Source organism: Triturus cristatus, chromosome 4_1 (assembly GCF_964204655.1).
Source record: "Triturus cristatus chromosome 4_1, aTriCri1.1, whole genome shotgun sequence".
NCBI lineage: Eukaryota > Metazoa > Chordata > Amphibia > Caudata > Salamandridae > Triturus > Triturus cristatus.
Window position 1 is genome coordinate 80308912 of NC_140585.1, and position 18358 is coordinate 80327269.

At 50.0% G+C, this 18358-nt stretch overlaps 1 protein-coding gene across 6 annotated transcripts in view; it reads right to left on the reverse strand.

Annotated features, from left to right (window-relative positions):
• PITPNM1 (phosphatidylinositol transfer protein membrane associated 1) overlaps positions 1-18358 on the reverse strand; it is a 393174-nt gene that overhangs the window by 2460 nt on the left and 372356 nt on the right. For all 6 annotated transcript variants that reach the window (XM_085651656.1, XM_085651652.1, XM_085651654.1 and 3 more), the window contains exon 23: positions 18032-18160. In XM_085651656.1, the coding sequence (XP_085507782.1) occupies positions 18032-18160 (129 nt within the window). The remainder of the gene's footprint in view (positions 1-18031; positions 18161-18358) is intronic.

Consider the following 18358-nt stretch of genomic DNA (forward strand, 5'->3'; position numbering starts at 1 on the left):
AGTTGAGGGTACTTACTCCACTTGTCATCAGTGACAGGTCCAGACCTGCCTTACACTAGACATGGCCAAGCACTAGCAGGTCAGTAAAGTTGAGGGTACTTACTCCACTTGTCATCAGTGACAGGTTCAGACCTGCTTTACTCTAGACATGGCCAAGCACTAGCAGGTCAGTAAAGTTGAGGGTTCTTACTCCACTTGTCATCAGTGACAGGTTCAGACCTGCCTTACACTAGACATGGCCAAGCACTAGCAGGTCAGTAAAGTTGAGGGTACTTACTCCACTTGTCATCAGTGACAGGTCCAGACCTGCCTTACACTAGACATGGCCAAGCACTAGCAGGTCAGTAAAGTTGAGGGTACTTACTCCACTTGTCATCAGTGACAGGTTCAGACCTGCCTTACACTAGACATGGCCAAGCACTAGCAGGTCAGTAAAGTTGAGGGTACTTACTCCAATTGTCATCAGTGACAGGTTCAGACCTGCCTTACACTAGACATGGCCAAGCACTAGCAGGTCAGTAAAGTTAAGGGTACTTACTCCACTTGTCATCAGTGACAGGTTCAGACCTGCCTTACACTAGACATGGCCAAGCACTAGCAGGTCAGTAAAGTTAAGGGTACTTACTCCACTTGTCATCAGTGACAGGTTCAGACCTGCCTTACTCTAGACATGGCCAAGCACTAGCAGGTCAGTAAAGTTGAGGGTACTTACTCCACTTGTCATCAGTGACAGGTTCAGACCTGCTTTACTCTAGACATGGCCAAGCACTAGCAGGTCAGTAAAGTTGAGGGTACTTACTCCACTTGTCATCAGTGACAGGTTCAGACCTAACTTACACTAGACATGGCCAAGCACTAGCAGGTCAGTAAAGTTGAGGGTACTTACTCCACTTGTCATCAGTGACAGGTTTAGACCTGCCTTACACTAGACATGGCCAAGCACTAGCAGGTCAGTAAAGTTGAGGGTACTTACTCCACTTGTCATCGGTACCAGGTTCAGATCTGCCTTACTCTAGACATGGCCAAGCACTAGCAGGTCAGTAAAGTTGAGGGTACTTACTCCACGTGTCATCAGTACCAGGTTCAGACCTGCTTTACTCTAGACATGGCCAAGCACTAGCAGGTCAGTAACGTTGAGGGTACTTACTCCACTTGTCATCAGTGGCCGGTTCAGACCTCTCTTGCTCTACACATGGCCAAGCACATCAGGAAGCTTCCTAGATTTCTAAAGACGTTTAAAAAACTGGCTGCCTCACCCCGCCCCCCTCTCCATGTGAGCCCCCTCGCCCACCCACTGAGTTAAGATTACCTTACAACATGGGGTCCCACCAATAATCAGCATCCAAAGCAGCCACCCAGAGCCCAGCTGGAGGTTGTATGGACCAATAAGAGCACCCCCATCTAGTGCACACTCTTGTGAACCAAACACCTGTTTAACATACACTGTCTCACCAATGCACATTAGGCAGAGCAGCAGTAAACATGACCGGTACTGTACAGCGATTCAGGCCACGGTACGAAGGTGCTACATGAATATTATAATGGTTCGTAAATGCACAGCGTGTCCCCAAAACCTCTCCGTAACTTGCCTACCATCTAAATGGCACACTCTTCAAGGGACCCGACTGTACATCTCGAATTTAGTTGTGACAAAGGGCCTCATTCTGAGTTTGAGGGTTAGGGTGCTCCACCACAAACTAGTCCCTTTTCCACACGCTTCATTTAGAGTCAGGTGGACATTCATGTTTTTACCACTGGAAACCTAATACCAATGTCTAAAAGGACCTGGGACCCTCAGTGAACTTTTTTTTTTTCACGAAACAGTCTGGGAGTTTTTTTGTAACACATAGTTCTGATGACCCAGACACCCTGGGAGTCTTCTAACTTGGTGTGGGGGGTTCATTCATCTGGACGGGACCGCTAGGTTTTCCCTGGCAGTCATGAACAGAAAAAAATATATATACTTCAGACCGTCCTCTGTAAGTAGGGCAGATAGTCTGATATACCTACACCAACGTCAGGCCGCCAGTGTAAGTACATCAGGCTGTTTACCGATATACAGCGGACGGTCTGATGTACTGTTCTCTGTTTGGATCTGCCAAGAAAAGCCTGGCGGCCCCGCACAGGGAAAAATAAAAATAGAAAGAAGGTGAAACTAAAATACTCATGTGGCTGATCCAAGATGTGACCATGTGTCAAGCCAGTGGCTGAATGTGCCTGAGACAAAGAAGTGAATGGCTGAATATTATAGCCCCTTACAACAGGCACAGAATACAGTATGTATGACCATGAATGACACAAGCGCCATTAAACATTAATCCTAGAGGACCGCGGCCCAGCTCTCCCTGTGCTCCTGCACCGCTCTTACTCATCTCTCCTCCTTGCTATTTCCCCCTGCTTTTTGAGCGCAGTCTCCTTTCTTTTTTCTCATTTTCACTACATTCTCTCCTGATTTTTCGTGTGCTTTTTCCTTGCTTTCACTGCTTCCACCTTGCTTTTCCCCCTGTTTTTTGAGAGCCTTCTCCTTGCTTTTCCCTCGTTTTCACTGCTTCCCCCTTGCTTTTCCCCCTGTTTTTTGAGAGCCTTCTCCTTGCTTTTCCCTAGTTTTGCAGTACTTTCTCCTGCTTTCCCCCTGTTTTTTTAGACCCTTCTCCTTGCTTTTCCCTCGTTTTCACTGCTTCCACCTTGCTTTTCCCCCTGTTGTTTGAGAGCCTTCTCCTTGCTTTTCCCTCGTTTTCACTGCTTCCCCCTTGCTTTTCCCCCTGTTTTTTGAGAGCCTTCTCCTTGCTTTTCCCTCGTTTTCACTGCTTCCCCCTTGCTTTTCCCCCTGTTTTTTGAGAGCCTTCTCCTTGCTTTTCCCTAGTTTTGCAGTACTTTCTCCTGCTTTCCCCCTGTTTTTTTTAGACCCTTCTCCTTGCTTTTCCCTCGTTTTCACTGCTTCCACCTTGCTTTTCCCCCTGTTGTTTGAGAGCCTTCTCCTTGCTTTTCCCTCGTTTTCACTGCTTCCACCTTGCTGTTCCCCCTGTTTTTTGAGAGCCTTCTCCTTGCTTTTCCCTAGTTTTGCAGTACTTTCTCCTGCTTTTCCCCCTGTTTTTTGAGACCCTTCTCCTTGCTTTTCCCTCGTTTTCACTGCTTCCACCTTGCTTTTCCCCCTGTTTTTTGAGAGCCTTCTCCTTGCTTTTCCCTAGTTTTGCAGTACTTTCTCCTGCTTTCCCCCTGTTTTTTAGACCCTTCTCCTTGCTTTTCCCTCGTTTTCACAGCTTCCCCCTTGCTTTTCCCCCTGTTTTTTGAGAGCCTTCTCCTTGCTTTTCCCTAGTTTTGCAGTACTTTCTCCGGCTTTCCCCCTGTTTTTTTAGACCGTTCTCCTTGCTTTTCCCTCGTTTTCACAGCTTCCCCCTTGCTTTTCCCCCTGTTTTTTGAGAGCCTTCTCCTTGCTTTTCCCTAGTTTTGCAGTACTTTCTCCTGCTTTCCCCGGTTTTTTGAGACCCTTCTCCTTGCTTTTCCCTCGTTTTCACTGCTTCCACCTTGCTTTTCCCCCTGTTTTTTAGACCCTTCTTCTTGCTTTTCCCTCGTTTTCACAGCTTCCACCTTGCTTTTCCCCCTGTTTTTTGAGAGCCTTCTCCTTGCTTTTCCCTAGTTTTGCAGTACTTTCTCCTGCTTTCCCCCTGTTTTTTGAGACCCTTCTCCTTGCTTTTCCCTCGTTTTCACTGCTTCCCCCTTGCTTTTCCCCCTGTTGTTTGAGAGCCTTCTCCTTGCTTTTCCCTAGTTTTCACTGCTTCCCCCTTGCTTTTCCCCCTGTTTTTTGAGAGCCTTCTCCTTGCTTTTCCCTAGTTTTCACTGCTTCCCCCTTGCTTTTCCCCCTGTTTTTTGAGAGCCTTCTTGCTTTTTCCTCGTTTTGACTGCTTCCCCCTTGCTTTTCCCCCTGTTTTTTGAGAGCTTTCTCCTTCCTTTTCCCTTGTTTTCACTGCTTCCACCTTGCTTTTCCCCCTGTTTTTTTAGACCCTTCTCCTTGCTTTTCCCTCGTTTTCACAGCTTCCCCCTTGCTTTTCCCCCTGTTTTTTTAGAGCCTTCTCCTTGCTTTTCCCTAGTTTTGCAGTGCTTTCTCCTGCTTTCCCCCTGTTTTTTTTAGAGCCTTCTCCTTCCTTTTCCCTTGTTTTCACTGCTCTCTCCTTGCTTTTCCCTCAATGCCACTGAATGAACAGATCACCACGAAGCAGTTAGCAACTCCAGCGCCTTGCGACCCGGCCGGGTGATTTGCTGTGCTTTATAAATCCATGATTGATGGAATAAGGTCGGTGCAAGCACCGTTACAGAGCAACATAAAAAGAGATGGGCAAAGCTGCAAAATCAAAGGACGAACGGATATGTCTCTCATAGAAGAGTCAAATGTATTCTCGTATCCGCTGTACCACATATGAAGTAACAAGGATGCAAGAGGGGAGAAAGAGAAACCTGATCCAAAAATGATTTTTTTTCTCCCCACAAGTTTATTGGCTTATAAGCACAATACAAAACCAGAAAACCATCCAACCAAATTGTCTGGCTGTTGTTTAGGAGAAGATGGTGAGTAGCTTGTAGAGGTCAGCACTGCCTTGTTTAGCAAAGCATTTAAAGGTACAGGTGTGCACGGCTTGAGTCCTGGGCTTGTGGGAACTATGGGATCTATTTATTGTTCTGTTGAACAGCAAGGCCAAAGATTTCACATCAGACAGGACAATGTGCTGTGCTAAGGTCACTAGGCAGCCAGGAGGGTGCAAGCTTTGGTACACAAACCCAGATATACATGTATTCAAAAGCAAGAAAGAAGTCAGCATGTGGGAGCAGAAGGTTAGCGCACACATACTTCAGTCCCCTTATCGAAGAGACTCTTGCTCTCGGGCTGCAGCACAGCGTACGTTTTTAAGAAAACACTGGACATTGCAATTCATTGTGGCACTATATAAAAGCCTTTTTACTGAATGTTTGATTTTTTTTCGCCACCTTATTCTCCCTGGTCTCTTTAAACTCAGTCTCAAGTTTAGTTAAAAAACCAGGAGAAGTTTCGAAAAAACCTACGCTCATGAAAAAGTTATTGCCTTCTGTATCAATATTTCTGGTGGACCGTTAAGATTCCTTGCATGCTTCAGACTGGTCCAGAAAAGCCTTTTCCCGGTAGTATGACTTCTGCACCACTAGGTGACACTATACTGCTTCAACCATGACTTTACCTCCAGACATGACAATACAGGAGTATGTTAGGCACCAACCGGTGCAGTGACGTCAGTTCTGGATGCTTTTCCTGCACCCCAACAAGAAACGTGGATAGGAACCGTGAGAGCAATAAATGCTGCACATTAAGTGATTACATACCTTAAAAATGTATCATGGCAATAACTCACTAGGGACAAGGAAGGCTGGTGAGGAATCTGTCTCAGGATTATCGATCTACCAGAAACCTCATAAGTAACGTTTTCTTCTGATATATGCCTCTTAACGCATATTCCTTAGTTTATGAATGAGTTCCAAAGCAATCCCTCCCTTAGATGTGGAGTTAAATAGAACTGGCTAATCGAAAAAGTCACACAACACAGCTGAAACAAAGTACCTGTCACGGTCTGCCTGAGATTCGATGCAGGCATGCAAGAATGACCATGTAGCCGCCTGGCACACGATAGTAACGGAGATGCGTCTGGGGTGAGCCATGGAGGCAGCCGTTACAGAGTGGGCTAGGCACGAGTGCTCTTCGGAGGAGCTTTCTTTCTCAGGCCTTAACACATCTGGATTTGTCTATACGTGGAACAATGTGTAACTTGTAACTGATGTAGCAATGTAACCTCATGTAAAGCGCTCTGATACCTCCGGGTTTAGCCAGCGCTATATAAAACTCATTAAACAAATAAATACAGAGAAAGGTTCAACACAAAATAGTCTATTTGGTCACCACTTTGCCATTTTTAGTTCCGGCGAAGCCCCAATGAGTTGGGCATCTAATGCTGGTCAATGCAGTATTGCACTGCATGTCCGGGGTCCAGTCTAGGCAACCACTCTTCCTTCTTGGTCGGATGTGGACGATAGAAGAAAGAATGAAGCGTAACAGACTGGACCCTATGAAATGGGTATGAAGGATGGGCAAGTGCGGAGAGCCAACTTACCTGGGTGGAAAGCTGCAAGGTGGATGGACTGAGAGGGCCTGAAGTTCCGGACTCCACGCACTAAGTAGGACCAGTTTTACTATTCGTTCACGCACCTTGCTCAGCTGCATTGAGTGAAAGAGAGAAAACAGAAATGTGCCATATCTACTGAGCTATGGCACACTTCTGCCCTCTCCCAACGCTGATGCGCTGTATGCTGCCTAGCACCAACGAAGGCACTCTTGCACCATGGTGCAAGCGTGCCTGTGTTGCATGTAGGATTGTTTTCGTGGAGGAAGGGACACTTTTCTACACAAAGAAATCCTTACAGGCATACTTCCTCTTTCCATGTGTGCTGCAGGATAAGGGACACATGGAAAGAGGCAGTAGCGAATAGAAATAAAGATATTTCTCCTTGTTACACCTTTGGCAGATAGAGACACCATTTTGTTGCAACCACAGGCTTTAAGTCTTTCTAAACTACGTTTTTGTCAAAATACATGGGTGGATGCATGAGAATGCCCATTCTCCACCTATGGAATGCCTACCCGGGGCAAAGCAATACAAGACAGCGCTATGTTCATTTGTATTTACCCAAATCAACTTTGCATGACTTAGTAAATGCCAGAAAGGATTTTGTGTTGGGGCTGCACCACAAAAGTGATGGAACCCCGCTGAAGCAAAATCTTAGCCTACATTATTGCCACCAACAAATCTATCTTGGGAGTAAGAGGTCGAACCAGGCAAATACATCAGCTTGAATGGGGAAGCCATCAAGAAGGAACACACAAGGTTCAAATACACTGAAGAATGGAAAACAGATTTGGGAAAATACAACACAAAGCTTTTAGAAAATGCACCACGAGTAGCGATCTACACTGGGAAAATTGATCAGACAGGGTTTCCAGACAGCCTTCAAATGTGGCCACCTCCAGAATCTGCTGTGGAAGAGACAACAAAAACCACAACCTGTCAGAAAGCCAAGATTTAAAAGGGTTGATGTCCTCTGACTGGCACCACTGAACAAACTAGTTCTATCAACCTAGGTAGATGGGCTTGGTGGCAGGCTTTCTGGCAGCCAGGATAATGTCTGCAACCTGACTCTCACTGGTGACACTCTGTCTCCTAGTACGTAATCTCAGCGTTCAGGGATTGGACGGAAGCACCTAACTAATCTGCCGAGATAGCAGGCCGGCTCTGTATAGAAGATGAGGAGACAGACTAATGTGGGGTGCCAACAGTTAGGCACAGGAAATCCCTCAAGCTAATGCGATCAGGATTAGCTGTGCTCAGTCCTCCTACAACTTCTGTAGTGCTTGACAAAGGTGGCGTTGGTGAGAACGCCTACAGTGGGCCCGAGACGAATATGCGATGTTACATCGCATTACAACTCAAACCATTGCAATGCAAGTCGTTTCTACGACTTGCTGTAGGGGGCGTGCTGGACATAGGAATAGTATAATTTACTATCCCAACTCCAGCGTGTGCAACAGTACGGAAGGTGTTAGAATAGTAAATTATACTATTCCTTAGTTTAGCGTTCCCCCTACAGCAAGTCATAGAAATGACTTGCGATGTAATGGCTTGCGTGTATGACGACTGCGTTGTAATCAGGCGCACACCGCACATTGGGCTCTAAGAGCTTCAGGCTCCACCCCCCCCGTCATGTGTGTCAGCCTGGGCTGACACACAGACAATTTTTTACCTTATCGCAGCCGGACCCGAGTACTTCACAGGTCTTTAAAAGACCATTTACGTGTTAACGAGGCTTTGTTGTTTTTTCACCCCTTCATCTCCACTCTGCCTATTGCTGGAAGAATTAGCCCCCTCCCCCTCTCCGAAATTTGTAGTAGCCCCCTGAAATGTAGCTCTAGTTGTGCCTCTGGTTGTAATCGCATGCGTTGTAGCGCATGTGATGTAAACGCTGTTCCCCCCCCTCCTGAGACTAGTTCAACCTGAAGGCGTGCCACAGGGAACTATTCAAGCAGACGTGTATGGCACAAAGCAAACAACATGTTATGTTTGGAGCTATGGCGATCTGGAGAAGTTCACCTCCGTTACTTCAGGGTATAACTCCAGAGACAGACTACTGAAAGCATCTAATCTCAAACTAACAGACTGCAAAATGAGCTGCTATGGGGAAATTCCCCAATACTGCCCCCACTCAACAGGCAAATGGCCTCTCAACAAAGTTGGCATGACCCCCACTCTAGCCAGCCTGTTAATATAACGGAGAGTGGTAATATTGCCAATAGAATATGAATTTTGCTACATGAGACAGGGGAGAAACTTCTTTTTTATTTATTCATTGTTTTCTATAGCGCGAAACAGACCCAGAGATTGGGTGTCGGAGCGCTTTACATTTTAACCATCTTCGATATCAGCAGTTATCCAATTCTTTCACATCAAAACAAGTCTTAGTATTCACTAACAATGGCATATATTTATCCATAAACAAGACAAATGTAATGCGGAATAATAGAGGTCATTAGATTACAATCAAGATTGTTGTGTCGTACTTAAATGTAAGATAATACCATTCCTGAGTTCTTCTATATCCCATCTGCTTATTGTATTGTTATGGTAAAACACATTGTTCGTTATGGAAGAAATGTATCCATTAGAAAGGACTTTGTCTCCTTTTTGAATCATGGATCTATTGAGAATTGCAAGAGGATCAGCTAAAACTCAAGTTCAAACACTCCAAGTCCTATGTTGCCCTGCGGGGCACTCCAGTGTAGTGGAGAGGCGTCTCAGACCATGGTAACCGAAGCCTTTTGGATGGGCGAAAGGACAACCCACCAAAAGGTTGATGGGTACGCCCACTGTGCAGTTATCAATAAACAGCATAGAAGGTCTCCGATTTCTTCAGATGTTGAAGCCACTGTGATCTCAGACACCACTGGAGGGCCCTTATCCTTCATCTGGCACCAAAAGGATGCACAAGCCCACGAGGCCAAGCAAACACAAGTCTTGCGGACCTGGCATCCAAGCCTGAATCAGAAATTTCAAAATCCTCTTTCAAATATCCCCAATTCTTTGAGGAGAAGGAAGGGCCTTTATGCCAACCGTGTCTAGTACCACCCAGATGCAAGTTGTTTTTTGCAAGGGAAAGAGGTGGGACTCTTGGGCATGGATGCTAAAGCCTAAACCAACTTTTGCAAGATGTATGAAGCACCGTAGAACCTTGAACTTATAGTGCTGGGATCCCGCGGTGAACCTCCGGTAACCTGGGCAAGAAGATGGGAATAAGTGTCCTGTAGATCCAAGGACTGGAGTCTGTTTCCTCCATGCAGGGTCAGTAAGACTGGACTCCAGGGACAGCATCACGAACTTGCCCTCATGAATTAATTATTTCAGAAGGCAGAGCTCCAGGAGGGGTCTAAGACCTCTGTCCTTCTTAGGGCCCAAAAGACAAAGGGAATGCCCCTTTCTTCCAGAGTCACTGCCTCTATTTCCCCTTTGTTCAGTACGCCAAGACATCTGCCTCCAAATTCGAGGCTTGCACTGGAGAGCACGTCCTGATGAAAGGAGGGTGTTTCGGAGAGAGGAACAAGAAGGTAGGGTGTAGCCCTTGCTGATTAACTCGATGACCCAGTGATCATCTTTGAATTTGCAGAAATATGTGAGATTTTATCCCCATGGAAGATTATGATGATGATGGGGGGGGGGGGGACGTCAGACAAGTCTTGAGGCGCAGAGCATGCAGAGAATTCCAGAGACTGTGTATGATAATGCTGCCGTTCATGTCGTCCCTTAGACCCACCCTTGCCCAGAAAGGAGCCGTATAGCTGCTGGGGGGTCTGAAGAGGCTAAGGTGGTCGTCCCTGTCAGGACTGTACTGCCCCTGAATGGTCACAACACTTTCCATATTGTTGGTTGAATTGTCATGGGGACGCTAGGTCGAGCCCTCGAGCCATAGCTACACTGTTTATGGAGTGTCACAGGGAGGAGCCCACTTTCTCTCTTTACAGCCATTCACCATCAAATCGTCTGTCAAGGAGTCTGCTATTGGACGCTTCAAGAGAAGCCGGAGGGACGCATTTGAATGCGCTGGAATTCCCCATGGACCGAGCAACAGTGTTTGCAGAGTCCAAGCTGCACCTCTAAACATGTTTGGATGCATCCAATCTGTCAATGACCAGGTCTGTGAACATGTTCATGTGGTCTGGCAAGCTGGTCACTGTAACGTTGACCAATTCTCACCAGGCAGAAATATACTGGCCCCTGATGAAGGTGGTAATAACAAAGTGGAGGACCAGGCTGCAATAATCAGACTTTGGAAGGCACAGAGATAAGTTTCTTTGACTTTTTGTATGGCAATAGTCACTGCGAGGGCTCTGGAATTCGAGTTATCTCCTCCAAATGGGCAAATCTGAGCAGTAGGGAGGTGCTCTGCCAAGGGAACATTATTAAAGATCAGCTTAACTTCCTCATCACACTGATAGTTTCCTCCAGTGTCGTGGCTTCCCGTGCAGGGCTGTAGCCAGCTCAGTGAGCAGTGTCTGCGCCAGAGGAGGCTCCAACTGATTGGGGGATGGTACCTTAGCATGCTTGTGCTCCCACACTGCAGCCTGTGGTGGTTTAATGTCAACAGGCTAGTGTTGGCACTGCAGCCCGTGGTGGTTCGATGTCAACAGGCTAGTGTTGGCACTGCAGCCCGTGGTGGTTCGATGTCAACAGGCTAGTGTTGGCACTGCAGCCCATGGGGGTTCGATGTCAACAGGCTAGTGTTGGCACTGCAGCCCGTGGTGGTTCGATGTCAACAGGCTAGTGTTGGCACTGCAGCCCGTGGTGGTTCGATGTCAACAGGCTAGTGTTGGCACTGCAGCCCATGGGGGTTCGATGTCAACAGGCTAGTGTTGGTACCGCAGCCCAAGGTGGTTTGATGTCAACAGGCTAGTGTTGGCACCGCAGCCCGTGGTGGTTTGATGTCAACAGGCTAGTGTTGGCACCGCAGTCCATGGTGGTTTAGTGTCAACAGGCTAGTGTTGGCACTGCAGCCCAAGGTGGTTTGATGTCAACAGACTAGTGTTGGCACTGCAGCCCGTGGTAACAGGCTAGTGTTCGCACTGCAGCCTGTGGTGGTTCGATGTCAACAGGCTAGTGTTGGCACCGCAGCCCGTGGTAGTTCGATGTCAACAGGCTAGTGTTGGCACTGCAGCCCGTGGTGGTTCGATGTCAACAGGCTAGTGTTGGCACCGCATCCCATGGTGGTTCGATGTCAACAGGCTAGTGTGGCACAGCTGCCGGAGTCACCAAGCATGCATAAATGTGTTCTCCCATCGGTGGATTCCAAAAGGTGCAGGAGGGGTCAGAAATAAATTCAGCATAGCGAGCTGGTAGGCCTCAACGTGCAGGGGCCGCATATAAACTTGGATGCTGGAGGCACATAAAATGCAGACTGGGGCATCTTGTTTTGATCAAAAACACAATATATATAAGGGTCACAGGGGAATTTAGTTTAAGGAATACCACACCTCCAATCCCCGATAGACACTGATGGACTCTTAACTCCCGCCAGGTGATGTACAAACTATTTGAGGAGTTTTTTACACTCTTTCACAGCGTTCAGTGGCTTTGCTGTTCCTTATGAACGGACTTAGCACCTCTTGTTAGTTGTGGTAGCATCTCGTTTTGATCCCAGGCACCATGTGTAGTTGTCATGTGGATCCAAAAAGGATATCTTCTAGCAGCACCTACAACAAGTCTTGAAACCTGACATTTTTTAAGGAGACATTGGACCTAGTTACGACTTAAATGCAGAGGAACTTCGTTATACAGACATTCAGAGAGCTGCGGACCAGCGTCGATGAGGTGCAGAAAATGGGACCCGACAAGTGTGCACCAGTTGGCATCCTGTCATAGGCCACATGGCACCAGCTACTGCCGCCCTGGAGACCATGTTGGGGATAAGAGTTTCTGGACAATTCTGAAGCCTGAGGTATAATCCATAACGTGAGGATTCTGTGGCAAGATAAATCCATAAGAAAAGGACAAAGTCTCTGGAATTCTCCAGTGAGCAAAAAGTGTTTCTGTCCAAGCGTGTGCTGGGACATTTACAAATCACTGCTGGGTCTGAGCGAAAAGGCGCACGGTGGTCACACATACATTCCAACTACCTTATTAGCAAGACCAGCATGCATCAGTTCCAAGAACTGCGGGTGAGGCCTGAAAGATGTGCAAGGGATACACGTGAAATTTAAATCTGAAAGAGACACGTTAGTGATAGATTCAGTTAGAGCACATACCTTAGTCACTTTTTGACTACCCTTTTTGAGACTTTTGTCTCCTGTAGAATTTGGTTTCCTTGGTGCACGTAGGGATGCCTGGATTTAAGTCTTGTGGGGCCTGCCGTCGCAATATGTCGGTGGTGGACCCCCACGATGTCTGCCTCTACTACCTGGAGACCGATCACGGCTCTTGGTCCTGGTCCTGTCTGGACTGTCCGGCCGTGGCCCGAAGGCCCTGAGGAAGCGGCACCGGAAGCTGCTGGAGGTCCGGCACTCATCCCTGCGCTGTTCCCGGTCCAGGGGCCGTTCCAGGGAACGCTTGCGGGGCCACAGCCGTCGCTCCTCGGGCTACAAGTCTTCACCCTCGGATTTGGGTAAGAGACGACACAGAAAGAAGTAGAAGAAGCGTGTTTGCTCTCCGACGCCCACCCGTCGGTCCTCGGATGCGGATGAGGGGGACAGGGGCTTTGTTCCGCGACTCCTTCGGGGCTCGAGAGTCCCACGGCCTACCCACCTTACCCGGGTCCGTCGGCGACTCCCGCACATGTGCAAGAATTTCTTGCTACCCTGAACTGCCTTTTTAGGCCTTGGGCTCCCTCTGGTGCGCCCTTGGTCAGGATGCTGTTGGGCCGCCGGCGGATCCAGCTTCGACGCCACAGGATCCTGTGCCATTGGCTCCGGCCACGGCGCCACAAGGTCCATCGCTGCCGGCTCTGATTCCAGCGCCACCCTCAGCTCCGCCTCCGATGCCACAGTGGGTGCCGTTTGTCCCGCCCTTGCCCAGGTTCCAGGACCATTTTGTTCCTACCTGGGATCCGCATTGGGACACGGCGCCGGCTTGGCCCTGGCTGGCGCCGTTCCTGGCGCTGTTCTCGGTACCGTTCCCGACGCCGTTTGTTCCTTCTACAGCTCCTGCCCTGCCTCCGCGGTCTGTACCACATGCGGCAGAGGTGGAGGACGACTGGAAGGGGTCCGAGGACCCTCTTGCCCATCAGTGTGACTCCGAGGAGGACTGGGCGGACGACTTGGAGGATGCCGGTGACCTCGATGTCTCCTCTGACCTGGGGTTTGCCTCTCCCCCGCCTACCATGGAGGAGAGCGCCTCCTACACAATGGTGAACCTTGATCTCCCTACGGTGGCCCTCAAAACTAATCTCCTCACTGAAGTGCTGCAGACGGCGTCCACTTCGTCGGAGCCTCTGCTACCATTTAATGACGCCCTCACTGACGTCTTGCTAGGCACTGGGTTGCAGTCAGCCACAGGGGCCCCTGTGGATAAGAATGTTGCCAGGCGTCATCGCCCGGTGCCCCCACTTTTCTGACCACTCATCCTGCGCCTGAGAGTCTGGTCATCCAAGCCTCGACGTCACAGAGTGCCTTTCCCACGGCTCCGCCGGATAAGGACTCTAAGAAGCTGGAGCAGTTCGGTAAGCGGTTGTTCTCTTCGGCCAGCTTGGGGCTGCGGTCGGTGAACACCGCATGCCTATTGGGCCGCTATTCCCACACGGTGTGTGATACAGTTGCATAGGTGTTGCCTCAGTGTCCTGAAGAGGTCCAAGCTGTGCTGTCCCAAGCTGTTGCCGAGGGTAAGGATGCAGCTAAGTTCACCATTCGGTGTGGTTTGGACACCACGGACTCACTAGGTAGAGCGATTTCTACGACTATGGCGCTTCGTCGCCACGCCTGGTTGAGATCTACCGGGTTCTCGCCAGATGTCCAAAGCTCACTCATGGACATGCCCTTTGATGGCACTCACCTGTTTGGCGATAAGGCTGACACTGGAGCGTTTTAAGGACTCGTGGGCCACGGCCAAGTCCTTGGGTCTTTCCATGAAAAGCCCAGCCACTCCTGGGTTTCGTTCCTTTCGTGGCCACGGAAGGGGCGCCCAGGCACGTTCAGCAAGCCTGTGCAGAACCAGCCTCAGCATGGCCGCGGTTTCTGCAGGGGCGGGTCTGGGAATCAGCATTGGGGGTCAGACCACCTCCGCCCCCGCTGCTCCTGCCTCCAAGCCTTCCTAATCCGTGCTTTGTGGGGCACTCCACGCCAGTGGGTGGCAGGGTCTGCCATCATCTCTCCCACTGGCACGCAATCAGATCGGACAAGTGGGTGTTGCAGATCATCCGCAAGGGTTACACCCTTCCCTTTCAGTACACCCCTCCAGCCATGCCGCCTCAGTTCCACCGCCTGTCGGGGGAACACTTGTCACTTCTCCGGCAGGAAGTCACGGCCCTCTTGGCCAAGGGGGCCGTCGAGTGTGTTCCTGGGCCAGAAGCAGGGAGTGGTTGTTATTCCCACTACTTTCCGGTCCCCAAGAAGGACAAGGGGGGCTTGCACCCCATCTTGGACCTCAGGCACGTCAATCACTTCCTCCGGAAGGAGAAGTTCAAGATGTTGACTCTGGCTCAGGTCTTGGCTGCCCTCGACCCTGGGGACTGGATGGTCGCGTTGGACTTGCAGGATGCATATTTTCACATCCCCGTCCTGCCGGCCCACCGTTGTTACCTGCGGTTCACGGTGGGCCAGGAGCATTTTCAGTGTGCTGTGCTCCCCTTCGGCCTTACCAGCGCCCCTCGGGTGTTCACGAAGGTGATGATGGTGATCGCTGCTCATCTGCGCAGGTCAGGGGTGTCAGTCTTCCCATACCTCGACGACTGGTTGTTGAAGGCGGGCTCGCCCCAGGCAGTCGTCTCCCACCTTCAGACTACACCCGACCTCCTGCATTTGCTGGTGTTCTCCATCAACATGCCGAAGTCGCACCTGAGTCCCTCTCAGAAGCTCCCCTTCATCGGAGCGGTTCTGGATTCGACGCGGTTTCGGGTTTATCCTCCCGAGCAGCGAGACCGGGATATTCAGGCTATGATTCCGATCTTTCAGCCTCTAACCTGGGTTTCAGTCAGAATGACCCTCCAGCTCCTGGGCCTGATGGCCTCCTGCATCCTGCTGGTGCAACATGCCAGATGGCATATGCAGGCTCTGCAGTGTGACCTGAAGTTCCAGTGGGCGCAGCATCAGCGCAACTTGTCCGATCATGTCCAGATCTCAGAGGGCACTGCCCGTCAGTTGCATTGGTGGCTCATGAATCGCGATTGGGTCAGTTGCAGATCCCTCTCCCTTCCCCAACCGGAGCACACAGTGGTGATGGATGCGTCCCTCCTGGGGTAGGGTGGCCACTTGGGAGAGGCGGAGATCAGAGGCCTTTGGTCTCCGGCGGAGTCCCGGCTCCATATCAATCTTTTGGAGCTTCGGGCGATCCGACTTGCACTGAAGGCATTCCTTCCCTCTGTCCGGGGAAGTGTAGTGCGGGTGTTCACGGACAATTAAACCGCCATGTGGTATTGCAACAAGCAGGGCGGGGTGGGGTGGGGCCGTGGAGCCTATGTCAGGAGGCTCTGCGCCTCTGGTCTTGGCTGGAACATCAAGGCATTACCTTGGTGGTTCAACACCTGGCAGGTTCTCGGAACGCCAGGGCGGACAAACCCAGCCGCCGGTGCTTGATGGATCATGAATGGCGTCTGAACTCGGACGTGGCGCAAGGTCTCTTTCTGCAGTGGGGAGAGCCTTGGTTAGATCTATTCGCCACCGAAGAGAACACGCAATGTCATCAGTTCTGCGCGTTGGAATTTCCAAGGAGGCTCTCGCTCGGCGACGCCTTTCGTCGCGAGTTGAGTTGCGGTCTGTTGTACGCCTTTCCGCCTATGTCACTTCTGCCCAGTGTGGTGAAGAAGATTTGGCCTGATCGAGCCCATGTCATTCTTGTGGCTCCGGATTGGGCACTAAGATAGTGGTATACCGAGCTCCTCAGCATGGCGATCGATCCCCCCGATCCGACTGCCTCTTAGGGAGGATCTTCTGTCGCAGCAGCAGGGGACGGTTCTCCACCCGAACCTGTACGGCCTCCACCACCATGCGTGGAGATTGAGCGGCGACAGTTGACAGCTTTCGATCTTCCTCCCGAAGTCTGTGATGTCATTTTGGCAGCCAGGCGTCCTTCCACTAAAACGGTATACGCCTGCAGGTCGAACAAGTTTGTGGCATGGTGCACAGCTAAGGCTTTCTGCCCCTCTTTCCGAAGTCCTTCTGTTCCTTCTTTCTTTGGCCCAGCAGGGCTCTGCTCTGGGCACTATCAAAAGTTATCTTTCGGCCATCTCCACCTTTCTCCGGCTTCCAGTTCAGCCTTCTCTTTTTAAGTCCCCGGTTGTTAGCCGTTTCCTAAAGGGCATTACGCACACGTTTCCTCCCGTGCCGTTCATAATGCCTCAATGGGACTTGAACCTTGTCTTGACATATCTGATGTGCGCTCCCTTCGAGCCCCTTCATACCTGTCCTATGCATCTTCTCGCTCTCAAGACGGACACCTCTGCCAGAAGTGTGAGTGAGCTCCAGGCTCTTTCTTCTAAACCTCCTTGCCTTTCTGTTCATCCAGACAAGGTGGTTTTGAGGACCCGTCCTTCTTTCTTGCCAAAGGTTGTCACGCCCTTCCACATCAGGCAGACCATCACTTTGTCCACCTTCTTTCCGCCTCTGCATCCTTCAAAAGAGGAGGAGAGGCTCAACCGTCTGGACCCAAAACGTGCGCTCTCGTTCTACCTGCAGTGCACAGGGCAGTTCTGGGTGGATGACCAGCTCTTTGTTGGCTACGTGGGTGCCAAAAAAGGCCGGGCTGTGCACAAACGGACCATCTCTCGGTGGGTCGTTCTCTGCATCAAAGCCTGTTACTCGCTGGCTAAGAAGGAGCCTCCTGTGGTGCTGCGTGCCCATTCTACCAGGGCGACAGCAGCCACTACTGCCTTGGGATGCGGCGTCCCGTTGCAGGACATTTGTCAGACAGCTATGTGGGCCTCGCTGCACACGTTAACCAAGCATTACTGCCTTGACAGTCCGGTCCGAAAAGACGGCTTTTTTGGCCGTTCTGTTCTCCGTGACTTTCTGGTGTAATCTATTCACAGACCCACCACGGGGTTGGTATTGCTGGGGTATCTATTCTAAGGTAAGGAATCTATCACTAACGTGTCTCTTTCAGAAGCACAAGTTACTACTTGTGTAACGATATATCTGTAAGAGACATTAGTTAGTGATAGATTCCTTACCGCCCCACCCATCCTCCCCGTGCTGAAAACTGATTTCTAGGGTTAAGGTCATCCATTTCAGGGCCCTAGTTTCTTGGCACCAGTGGTCAGTTTCTTGCATGGCTCTGCGTTCCTGGCGCAGAAAGTCGTGTACAGATGCCACCTACTGACGCGCAGGGGTACTTCAACCAAAACTTTCCGGATCCAGTCTGACGCCTGGGGATATTCTAAGGTAAGGAATCTATCATTAACTAATGTCTCTTACAAGTAGTAGATTGTGCTTTAGCCTACCCATAGGTGCTGCATATGGTAATTCTGTATGCTTAATTCTGTAACCTGTCTGAGACTTGTATTGATCTCCGAAGGCTCGGTCAGTTATTTTGATACAGTACTTGTTGGGGTTCCTGAATTCCACTTTAATCTAAAGGAATACAGCAGCACTGTGACTCACCCCAGTCATGCGTCCCTCGTAAACATTGTTTTTGGACGCATGAGAAGTGAGCCACTGCCTTAAAATATCTTCTGATTCCTGGTGCAGCTGCCTGCTTCTGGCCCCAGGCTGCCTCCGGTCCCCACCCTATCCTCCACTTCCAGAGAGAGGACTCACTCAAGTCAGACTCACCTGACACTGGTTCTGGAATTTCTTCACCCCCCGGCCCACGATGTAGATCTGTGCAGGCAGAAGCCCCAGCGCTGTGTACATGGGGATATCTTTAGTGGAGCCGTATCCGGCCACGATGCTCAAACCCACCTGTAACAAAAGGAACCGATTTCAGTGCGAACAACTTGTCCATGTGCGTTCAGTGAGCACGTATATATTTTACTGCTTATGGGATATTCAGAATTTTCAAATGGGACCTAGATCCTCAACACTAGAAGATAATGATATGGACTGGGGCCAAGAGATGAGGAGGCAAGCAGCCAGGATGAGGTCTCACAATGGTTCAAT